General features: G+C 33.6%; 1 protein-coding gene across 1 annotated transcript in view; it reads right to left on the bottom strand.

The window, feature by feature from the left end:
- Window positions 1-13,012, bottom strand: part of LOC148624205 (uncharacterized) — a 52,202-nt gene that overhangs the window by 15,098 nt on the left and 24,092 nt on the right. Inside the window, exon 5 of the mRNA XM_088566732.1 lies at window positions 9,138-9,164. Within this exon, the coding sequence (XP_088422858.1) occupies window positions 9,138-9,164 (27 nt within the window). The remainder of the gene's footprint in view (window positions 1-9,137; window positions 9,165-13,012) is intronic.

Genomic DNA, 13,012 nt, shown 5'->3' with positions numbered 1-13,012 from the left:
CATTCTATTTATGCAATAAAAAGAATGATAAAAAGTACTGAGGTCACTTTTATTTTGAAATCAAAGTATACTCATGTCATGCACTTAATCAATTTATATCGAACGTTCGAATTTTTACGCCTCAAATATTCGTCAAATTGTAAAAACTTGGGTTTAAGGAAAGTACAGGGATCGAATTCAAACGTATCTACACATAGGCTTATTGTTGTAAATAGTTAATGAACTCGTTGATTTATTTTTAACACACACCAATTTCATAGTGTATCGTAGAAGTGTGTAAGTTTGCGTGACATTTAGGTTCGATGTCGGTTAACACGGAACACCTAAATGAATGAACACAAAACACCTCGAGATACTACGTAATTGAACTACAAACTACCAGTTGGCCTTTCATAGTTTCTAGATATTTTTAAGTCGAAATTTAGTTTATCGACCTCCAGGTTGAAACTATCTGTCAAATCATTCAAACTTAAGCCGCCCAATCATTGAAATAAACCATGTCCTAAGATGCATGTCCCTCCTGACTAGCTACGTTCCTCAGTTGATAAGCTTTTGCTCAAGTGCTACAAGTTAACACATAAAATTCAATGTGTCATTTGAAGTTCTTTGTTTCTTAGGCATCTAGTTCAATCACACGTACAATAACATAAACGCCAAATCCTTAGAATACAATTTCAACAATTACGTATGGTGCAGACAACACTAGCGATGCATGCACTTTTAAGGCCCTGGAACACCTGCAGCTCTACTACCTATACATTTTTCAACACTGTATACTTCTATTCCCCACACTCATTTAAAATCCCGATTTTTTTAACCAAAAAAGGTGGTACACCTCGATACAAATATATAGTTCTTGGTAGAGATTCCTCATATTTTGTAAGAAATAATTCCAAATCATCTTCCAAACATACAGTGGAAGATGTGTAAAAAATGCTGGAATTTTTAACCGACAGTATATTTGTCCAGTGTGGTGGACGTGTTTTTCTAAAAACGATCGGCATTCCAATGGGAACAAATTACTTGCTGACCTATTCCTCCACTCTTATGAGGCTGACTTTATGGCTAGATCCTTTAATCTCAGTTTCTGCTATATAGATGACGTATTATCTTTAAACAATCCTAATTTTGGGTATTTGATACATCGCATCTATCCAAAAGAACTTGAGATAAAAGATACTACAGACACTGTGAAGTCAGCCTAATATCTTGACGTACACTTAGAACTCGATGGTAAAGGAAAACTATTGACCAAACTTTACGACAAACGTGATGACTTTTCAGTCAGAATTGTCAACTTTCCTTTCATCTGTGACAACATCACTACAGAAGTTTTATGGTCGTCATCATGAACTCGTGGATCGTTATGGTGTATCGTTCTGCACCATGAAAACTGATTTATTCAACGGGTCATAGTTTTCCTTTCCTAGTTTTTCTACCCCAGACTTGACTTTTTATGAGCAACTCGGCGGGTGTTTTTAGAAAAGCAGAAGACGCTTACACTATTGGTGCACCTGGTCCGTTGTCCCAGTTTTTAGTGGAGTCCGAGTTGCTCATTTGCTTTTGTTACTTTGTATGTATTATTTTAGTTACTTTATGTTCTTTGTTGTGTATGTCTGTTTTCCATGTCTGGTCTTTGTCCCTGGATTACATTCTTTTGATTACCGCTATAACCTTGGTTCCCTTGATTACTCTTTTACATATTGACATAAATAGCCCAATAGAATGATAATTACAAAAAGCAATATCACCAGACCACGGACAGACAGCGTTCCCGAGAAATGCATTATCGAAATTCCTATGCCATCGTCTAAGCAAAGTTTTAGTTTTATTTGTCATCTCCGGGCTTCCGTTGTCACGAGGCGGTAACCGTAATAAAAATACACGTTACAGTGATTGAAACATCGGGGTTTTGCTACCCTTTTGTAGAACATTTGGCAAAATAAAATGAATGGCAAATTATAGCATGGAACACCTTTCTTTATATAAGTTTCTTGATCGGATCCACTGTCCCCCTTTTTGTAAATATTGGGATCCGCCAGGGCCTGCATTAAATATAAAAAAAACTTCAGAATTCCGACTATTCATAGCCTCGCAGGATTTTCTTTTCTATCTATATTATGCGTCTAAAAATAAATAGACAACTTGAATATGTAACGGTTTTTGGTTTGATAATACAAAATCATTTATTATGATATTAAACTTTCCATATCGCAGACAGTTGTATTTTAAATCCCAGTTACGGGTTAATTATGGTGACTGATACGGAGAATAGAATCGGCATCCTTTTAATCCGTTATGTAAACAAATTTACTGCACAGTGTGTGTGGTTTAAATTCTATTCATTTGTGATATATATTTTCGGATATATAGGCACATTTTGAGGTAGGATTAAATGATTATGTTGTACTTATGATGTTAAGCTAAAGACACAGCATTATCTTGATAAATCATTTTGAAAGGATTATTTAAGTTCGGTTCGGCAGGATAAGGCAATTGTTACTACTGGTATTTACGCTATTTCTTGCACACGGCCCTTAGGATGAGTTTATTCGTTAGCGGGGAAGGGGGTAAATTCCTGTAGGTTTCAGTATATTATAATAGTCGATGTTAGGTAAAACACCCTGTATGATCTAATGGACAAAACCGTCATGTGATCTTGTCATATGAGCTGGGCATATAAAAGCAAGGAAGTATCATTGAAATTTGTAATCACCTATCACATTCGCTGATCCATGTCGATCCCTTCAAGACGCGTTTTCGAGCTGGTAAGTTCGTTATAAATTTAGTTTTGCATCATGACCATTTTTATTTAATTTAATTAGGTTTTTAATAATATTCTTTTATTTAAATTTTATTATTACTAAGTATCCAATTGCCAACATTAAAATTTAAAAGTAAATAAATTACAAATAAAATACATATATCATATAAATAAATAAAATAAAATAATTAAAATGATCATAAATTTTTTTTTCTGGTTAATTTATTACTTCTTATTAATTTGCCTTTCAGACAATGGGGTTGGTTCTCCTGTCATGCCATAACAAAAAACAACACCTTTGGCAATAAATGGAAAAATTTATTCCCTGAAGATGAAACAATAATCCTCACTTCAAAAAACAAAAAATTCCTTCAGCTTACCATTCAAACATTACATTATCTCCTTTTGGTTTTTGGGGGATATAAATAAAGAGGCAATAATCATCAAACCTCTCAAAAATAAAAGTTAGATCACAAATCTTAAATTTAAGTAAGGTAGGTAAGTTCTCTCTCACAGTTACTAAATATGACAGAGAACATAAAAATAAAAATAATAATCAAACTGCAGACAAAGCTAAGACTAATAATAAAAGTCGTTTGGAACCCCATTCAAAATAAAGTTTGAAACATCAAGACACCAGAAAAAATACTTAGACAAAATAGGGTTGACATTAAACTTAAACTGGGCAATAATCCTAACTTCATTTTGGCACGTTCAGATTTTAAACACAGAAACCTGTCCACTATTCCATTAGGACTGTTTCAAGATTACAAACCTAACCCAAAATATTGTACTTTTTGTGGCAAATTAGGGATTACAGAAAAGAATGCACAAACAAAACACCATCATGTATCAAATGTGCAAGAAAACATCATACTTCTAAATGCACAAGTACAAACAATAAATGCAACAACTGTAGTGGCAAACATCAGGCTATTGATAAATAATGTCCTGTGTACAAACATCATAAACTAGTTTAAGAATACATGTATGTGCAATACTTAGACTTTGATCAAGCAGTTAAAAATGCTAAATCTCAACATCAAATTGACACCCAAGCCATAAACCTTCCACCAGTCAATATCCCCATGAGCCAGAATAACGGTAAGTGTTGACAGTAATAAAACAATCATATGCACAAGCACTCAAGTCAACACCAATTAACAGCTCGTGTGCAAACAACAAAACTGACAGTTCAGATAACACTGTTACAGAGGTAATCAATCAAACAACAGAGCAATCACCAGACAATGACACGATATTAAAGTATTGGCTCAGTTAAAGATATGGTTAAATTGTTTCAAACACCTGTTCTTATATCACCACACATCTCAAGTTCTTATCTCAAGCATTAAAAACATGGAGTCAAATAGTTCAGAACAATGCCTTGTCAAAGGACTTATTTCATTTTTAAAATACATGGGGATAAAAATTGATATAGACTAAACTGTTAAATAAATTCTCATTCTAAAAAAAGTTAAATAATTTATTAAAGAATCAATGGGTCTAAAAATTTTACAATGGAATGCCCGCTCTTTGTGGGCCAATGCTAACCATCTAAAACCATTCTTAAATACAAATGATAAACCAGATATAATTTGTGTTCCAGAAACACATTTTCAAGATAAAAAAACTTGTTTAACTACAAGGTTATCGCATTTTTAATAATTCTAAATCTCCAAAAGACCATCTGGAATATAAACAAGAACTTAAAAATTATGAAAATACCTTAGACACTGCTAGGAAAGAATATTGGCAAACAATTTGCTGTAAATTAAACCATTATTCTAATGTTCAACAGGTATGGGGCATTAAAAGGTAACAGAGACAGAAATATTCTAACACTTAGTATAGATAATATCCAAGCTGTTTCAAATAAAGATAAAGCTAATTTACTTACTAAAACATTTGCCTTGGCTTCAAGCGATCAAAACTTAGATCATGAATTTTATGCTCATAAAACTGAATTTGAAGCTACAAATCCAGTAAATAAGGATAACTGTGTCATCAATAATGAATCTAAGTACAACATCCCATTCACTAAACAAGAAATGGGTAAAATAATAAATGATAAAAAAAGCGTCAGGACCAGTAGATGACAGAATTTCTTATGACATGTTCAAGCATATGCCAGACAATATGCTTTCTTTATTATTACAATTAATCAATAAAGTTTGAGTGACTGGTAATCTTCCATCCACCTGAAAACAGGTTAATGTCATTCCATTACCTAAACCTAATAAAATTAAATCTGATCCCAAATCATACCGACCAATTTCTCTAACATCTAATCTATGTAAACTTATGGAAGGTATGGTTAATGAAATGTAAGATATCTGGAGATGCAATCAAGCTTTACAAATCTGAAGGCTCTGGCGACTGCTGTATCAATTCTGATCTTCGATCTAAAGCAAGAATTAAATCTGCATGACATTGAACAATAACGTTTCGCTATACAAGTCTGTAACTTTGGTGTTTGAATTAGGAATATGTTGCATCTTGCACGTCTGTAAATATCAGCATTTTAAAAGAAAGAAACGATAATACGACATCTTGCAAGTCTGTACATATCCGTATTGAGAACAACAGACCCTGCATCATAACAAAAGATAATATTACACCTTGTGAGTCCGTTAATATCGGCGATTTGGTGACAAACTAACAAATTTTTTCGGCAAATGGAGGGATTATTACCCCCTTTTAGATCCGCAAAAATGCATGACATGTTAAAATATTGTGATTAGCTATTGATCTCAAATCACACATTGTTTCTTCATAACAAAGTTTTTTCAAGGCCGGCTTGGGCTGACATTATTAAATTATGGCCATGTACTAAATTCGAGCATTGTTTTGGTATCAGTCTTGTATTGCATATTCCTGAGCGGGCTAAAAATGTAGTGCGCTTTCTTTTTGTCTTTTCCGGTTTTTTTCGCAGATGATTATCATTTTTCAACAAAAGTATATGGTAAGTATCAAGCTATGACACAAAAAAACTTGTTTTTGAGGACAAAAAGTGTTTTCATGAAAAATAATGCTCCAGAAAAGGGTCTGTTTTATGTACTCAAAATAAAAGTGAAAGTAGAAGTCTATTTTTAGTCGACCTGTTCTGGTGTAGGGTATGCAAGTCTTGTTCTAGTTTCATTTTCTTTACCGGAATTTCCGATATAGAACGTAATGAAAACCGAACACCAATCTGTATTTTATTATCTACTTCCGGGTACTCGAAAAGCTGTATAACAATGCAAAATCTTCTAGTATATTGTGTTTTTTCTTACTACATTTTTATATTTTTTTGTTTGTCAATTTTATCGGTATTTTTTACACTGAAAGATTTTTGCCCTTAACACTGAACTCATACGCTCTCTAAATAACAAATCTCTATGCTCTTGAATGGTAGACTAGGACCCATTCTCGTGAAATCACGGGATCACATGACGAGACTTGCATACCCTGTACCAAAGTTCGTGCCTTTTTTCTAAAATGGACTTAAAATTATTTTTGACATTTCCTTAATGGAAAAATATGGTGAAAGTTAGATTGAAAATCCTTGCCTATTATTTTCTTAAAAATAATGAAAATTTGAGGTTTACTATAAAAGCCTATGGGACAAAGGATACAAGGCTGAGATCAGTTAATAATACCGATTTCATTATGACCAGAACTGAATAAAGCGGAAGGAGAGTCCACGGATCTCCCTTTGTACCCAGCTCGAGCTTGAATCGACGAAGGCTGACTCAGGTTGTGGGATCAGTTGACACTGCGCGTTCTCCATTCACGAATGTTTTAATTTTTTCTTCCTTTTGTACATTCCATGTTGTTTAGGTTGAAAATGTTGAACTGCATGTATTTAATTTTCTAAGAACCGTTCTCCATTTATGATGTAGCTGATGAATGATGTAAATATAATGGTCTGTAGAGTATATATGAAAACATTGTAAAATGGGTTTCTGGTTATTTAAATGATAGACAATATATGATCTTTACGGTTTCTTGTCTAGAACAAAGGGGATATCTGTAGGTGCTCCCTAAGATTCTGTGTTAGGTCTCTTCTTATTTTTGATTTATACTGACAGTATAGTTGAGAACATGAAAAATCAAGTTCGTCTATTCGCAGACAACACTTCTCTTTACCATAATTGACAATAAATGTGATACTGTGTTCTCAGCCCCTGACTAAAGATCGTGGGCAAATAAGTCGATGGGCAGAAGACAAAATTTATGAACAAAAGCATGTTCAAAGTTAAGTATATTGCGCCAATCATTATTTGCCATTTATTAATATTTTATTTAAATTGACCAACTTTAGAGGATGCCGACTCTGTTTGGAACAATTGGACTTTACAAGACTCCATCATACTAGAACGTGTATAAATAGAGGTGCCATGTATTACATCTAGTCTGGCGAACTACACCACTTCGAAAAATTTTGATTGGAACTTGGTCTCGAAAAACTTAAAGATAGAAGAAACGTCATAAATCAATTAATTTTTACAAACTATTGTATGGTTACGTCCCTTGTTATCTGCGCGATATCCTTGAATGTTTTTCCCCTCTGATCAACTACGACAGAATTCCCGAAATTTAGTGTTACGTTTATGTAGAACAGTGTCTTATTATAACGGTATTATTCCTTCTAGTATTGAATTCGATCCTAGCATCAATAATGCTGAATCCTTAAATTACTTTAAGTACCATATTAGTGGAAAGTATAAAGCTGCACATGGTGTTAGAAAATTGAATATTCTTCGGTCTCAGCTTAGAAATGAAGCTAGTGATGTTTCATGATTTGCTAACAGATAATCATTCTTGTCCTGAATGCATGTATAAGTGTAAGGACATCGAACATTTTTTTGTTCCATTATCCTGCTTGTAATGAATATAGAAGTTCATTACTTGAAAATCTTTCTTACTTAATATTGATGTAAATCTGGAACTGTTGTTATTCGGAAACATTTTAAATGAAAATGTTAGCATAGTTTAAGAAGTTCAGGAATATTAATTTAGGTCTATAAGGCTGTGTAACATTTACATTATATAAAAAAATTAAGACATTGTGTTCACACACATTATAGACTTCGGAAGCTATAACTAATCTTTAAGTCATAGAATCATTATCAAATCCCCTCACCTCGAATGATTCGAGTTCTATAAAACAATTTGTTTGGTTAATTACTTTTTTCCTTATCCTTATTACTATTTTTTTTTTCTTTTTTGCTCTTTTCGTTTTCATTAATTTTCTTATCTCAAATTAAACGGAAATTTTTCTCAGAATGAACACATTTGTACTATCCCTTTTTTCTTAATTAAATTGCATTAATAATATTGATAATAATAATCCCTACATTCTTTTTGCTAAATACCTTAAAAAATGTTGATAATCAAAGTAAAAGTTGCATTATCAGTTTTTTTTTCAAGTAAAAATACGTACAGTATATAAAAAGTCATTAATTTTATATTTTATTAAAATATTTTTTTCAAAATATTATTCTTTACTTTATAAGATATATTAAAAGCAGTTTTCGGCATGACATGAGGTACCGTTGTTCTCAACCCCGCATGGGAATAAATAAGATTGATATTACATACGATGAGGACATATAACTTTTTGTACGTTAACTTCTAGTATGTGTAACGTATACTCAATTTCTTTATTTCGGTTTAAACAAGGGACTCAGACCTTCATGAACTGATTTTTAGATGTGTTTAATTGTGTAATATTTTTTGCCACAGTGACCAGATTTGCAAGGGGGAGGTTTTTGATCAAAGTACTTCACCCCGCCACATTTTTGCGCCTGTCCCAAGTCAGGAATGCCTGGCCTCTGTATGTATCATTTCATTTTCACTTTCAGTAAAACTTTCATATTACTGAAGTACATAGAGGCAACTCTTTCGCTGTTCCTGTGTATGATATTGTCGTGGGGCTTGCTACAGACTGCCCTGTGATGTGAGGCTTTTGGATGGCCTTGAGCTTACATTTCTCATCCCGCTGCAGTTGTTGTCTCTTTGACATAATCACCATTTCCATTCTCGTTCTATTATCATTTATTTTCATTATTTATCTCATTAATTTTGACAATTGACAATATGATCATGTATGAATGACTTGTACTATATATATTTTCATGTATTTTCTATTATTGTTGTTCTATGGAGTTGTCTTGAGTAGGCCCAGTCTGCTGCCCAATCCTTTTCATTAGTGAATAAAATATGTTTAAATCAAATCAAACCATTTTTTCATATTACCCTTCAAGTAAAAGATATTCGATAAGAAAGTTGTAATAGAATGCATTACATTTATAGTGTTTAGATCATAGTATTTTCTCGTATTAATATTATATAAATTAATTTTATTATAATGTAATATAAAACTTACCTTTCTTTTCTTGACCAGCATTAACTTCTGTAATTAAAAATTCAAACAACATTAAGCAATGAAATAAGGACTGTTGTACAAACTGTAGTGTAACCAGTCTGAGCTTTCTTAAAAAGCTTGCCCGCTGTTAACATACGTTCATGTTGTCAGAATAATGAGTACCTCGTCGCTGTGCAGACCGTACCATCAAATAGTCTAAGATATTATACATAACACCGTGTTAAAAACCGGCGTTCGGTTGGGTTGATTGATAGATATTTTGGATGATTCCATTTATCGTGAGTTCCAAGTTTGCGCAGGTCACTTCACGCAGCAACACCACGGACATAGAGTCGGACTATTTACTGTTGACTTTGCAGTCTAAGATCTTCATCAAGCAATTGCATATATTTCTACATAGGTCTATCACAAAGATCTTTCCATTTCTCAGCTGTTTAAATTTGGAATGAACTACCAACGACCATCCGATCGTTAGTACGGAATCGTAATGACAATCTCAATAAGTGTGTCAATAAAAGACCCAAATCAACGACCATATAGCACATGAATCCCTTTCCTCACTGCATGAAAAATATTTTATCTGCCATGCGGACAATGCTTCAAACAGCATTACATTTGTTTGTAAAGCCCATTACCTCAGTTGCCTTATTAAGGAATTGGGCATTGATACAACATGTAGTAACATCCCTAGTAATGTCACATACAAACGTACTACTTTTGACAAAGACAAAATCCTAAACAACCATAAGTCTTTCATGTCTTCTGTCAACATCGAAACAAAATGTGAGGACTTACCTTACTTGTATTGGATTCCCAAACTTCACAAAAATCAATACAAAGATAGCTATAGCTGGATATTCATCTTGCTTCACAAAGGAGAAGTCTTAGCTTACTAAGATATTGTCCGCAGTGAATAGTGGACAGCAAGTTAGTTGCAATTCCACCATCTCTCAGAGTGACAATTACCATAAAACTATGTGGATACTTAAAAATTCTAAAGATTTACTTTAATACCTAAAATCCCGCAGCTTTTCGAAAATAACTTCTCCTCAAACTTTTGACGTCTCAACTCTTTACACTAAGTTGCCACATGATAAATTTAAATCTCGTTTAAAAGGACTTTTTCGTATATCTTTTACTGATTCGAAAAATTGATGTTCTTGGTTACCAATCCACATATTTTCTAAAACATCACATCAGGATTAAGTTTGCTACACGAAAAAAGCAAGTTTACGATTTTTTTATATCCTCATTGATAACATATTTGTCACATTTGAGGCGCTGTTTTTCAACAACTATTTGGCATTCTAATGAGCACTTACTATGCTCCCCTCCTAGCTGACTTGTTTTCATATTCATACGAGACTGAATTTCTTCAGATTCTCGTAAATAATTCAAATATAAAAGATGCTAAATCCCTTTATTTCATATACAGTTGTGTTAATGTTGTATTGTACATTAACATCCCTTCTTTTGGTAAATGGTTACCTTCAATATATCCACTAGAGCTCGAGATAAAGGACTCTACAGAAACAGCTTTGTTTTGCCAATTGATTTACCCACATCTCGAATTTGACAACAATGCTAATCTCAGCACTGAAAATTATGATAAAAGGGACGAATCTAATTGTTCCTTGCCTGTACAGCAATACACATTCATCTCCTGCATATGGTGTTTGTATTACTCAATTGATATGCTACGCTAGAGCAAGTACTAACTACTCTGATTTCCTTGAACGCCATAAATATATATGTAACAGATTCCCTAGTAAGGGGTATGAGAAATGCGTCTCAAAAGCCCTCCAACCAAATTCTTTTTCAGATATCAATCATTGGTTGACAAATACTCAGTTTCTTCTAAAACAATGAGAAATTATTGCTGTTTGAAAAATATTCTTCACGCTGATGTGACCGCTGATTTACCGATTATGACACAATACCATTCAAATGCTATTTAATCACGACCGGTATATTCACGTTGCAATGGAAGAGGGAAGTTTGGCCCGCTGGAAAACCTAGATTTGACCCACCATTTCATATGAAATGCAAGTACCAAGTCAGGACCATTGCGGTACCAGTTGCTCCGGTGGTGTACGATGTATTTTGTCAGATTTGTTTTGGACATCACCTGGTGATCGATCGGATAAGTGTTCGATAATTTTGTTTCTACCCTCATTTATTTAAATTTAAAAAAAAATTGTTTCCAACCCCCCTTTTTTACAATTGCGCGAAATGTTAATGAATAATGAATTTAGAAAACTATATTCTCGCAAATGTGTATAACCTATTTTATTATATGTATTAAGGAATTTATGCTGTATAGTTGTTTAAATTTTATTTGTGAAATGAAAATTAGACTTTATCTAATTTGGTTACCCTTTTTAAATAAAGAATTTACTTACTTAGACATAGACGTTTTAAGGGTTGTTTAAACAGGGTTTAGGTAATGATGACATTAATGTGGATAAAAAAACGGACACAATGGATTTGGCTAGTTTATTTAGAAAGTCGGCTAAATGAAATGTTAAGCTAGGAGGAAGAGTAAAGTGTTGTGGCATAAAGAATGTTGTAATTGATATCAAAGCAGCGTGAAATTGAAACTTGCTGTAGACTCTGGGTCGGTGCGTTACGTTTCCGGAAATCGGTAGTGCGGTTCTGGGATTTTCAACTTACTTACGTTTCCAAGCTCCAAAGCAACGACTGACGTACGAAATTCACTCTAGACGCTGCATGCAGCGAGCCCTCTCACAAATTGCAAGAATTACAAAGTGGGGAAACGTGAATGATGTTATCCGTCTGGTTTAATAATGTCCCGAGAATTCCGAAAGGCATGTCTGCAGGTTACAGACCACCAATTCAACCAATGAGCATTTGGAACGTAGGCAAAAATAGTCCTACGCAGAAATTACCCCTGTTCCTCATAGTGCTGTGAAAAAAAGTTCTCATCTTATTTAAAAAATTTAAACAGTTTCTGAAAGGAAAAACATTTCTGTACATTTTAAAGGTGCATTTTGCTTCTTGTGATGTGAAGCCTAATCTCCATAATGATTTTTAAATATACCTCTATCTTGTGAAAACACTGGGATTTCCCATGCTATTTATAGACCCTTCACTTCCGGTGACCAGTACTGCACTGCAAGTCTGCTAACCCCACATGCCATTCTGAGGATTGTGAGCTGACATATGTAGACTCATGCTGATATATAGTCCTCTGCAGGTTAAAGTTAAGGTAAAGTCCAGAGAAGCCATTGAATATTGTGAAATTAGCATAGAAGCCTATGGAAAGTGGAATTAGTGGTTTTTAGCCTGCAGCGCTTATGTAGAAAGAAAACAGCGTCTGTCGCTGCGACTGCAGCTTATTACGTTTCCTGAAAAATAATTCCTACGCTTCCAAAAAAAAATCCAAGGTTATTCAACAAAAAATGTATTTTCATAGTTACAAGACATGCCTCTTCCTTTCGCCAGATGACTGTTGTCACCTGGGCGCACCAAAACGTCCATTAACAATATACATATTACTGAAAGTGAATGTCCAAAGAACGGTTTTTGAAATTAGTCTTACTTGTAGTCAGAAACTTGGGGAAATTACCCAGGTCCGTTAGTTTCCCCGTAATGTATATTGAAACAGGACGTATGAGAAAAATGTGGTATACCACAAAGAAGGATAAGTTCTGGACGAAGTTGAATTTATTGATGCTTTCATAAATAATGATGCGCTTTTACGGCTTTATATTCAATTCAGATTTTTATTCATAATTTAACAACCTTAAACATGTAAGCTATAAACAGATAAACATTTTGTTTTTGTTTAAGATAAGAAATTAGAAAGGATCCTTACTCAGGTTTCCTGTCAGACTAAAATAAGGCTTTTAGTT

Source organism: Perna viridis, chromosome 2 (genome assembly GCF_037379345.1).
Source record: "Perna viridis isolate PV_CMFRI_1.1 ecotype Kerala chromosome 2, ASM3737934v1, whole genome shotgun sequence".
NCBI lineage: Eukaryota > Metazoa > Mollusca > Bivalvia > Mytilida > Mytilidae > Perna > Perna viridis.
The sequence above is the reverse complement of the archived record's forward strand: the minus strand, read 5'-3'. Positions and strand labels throughout refer to the sequence as shown.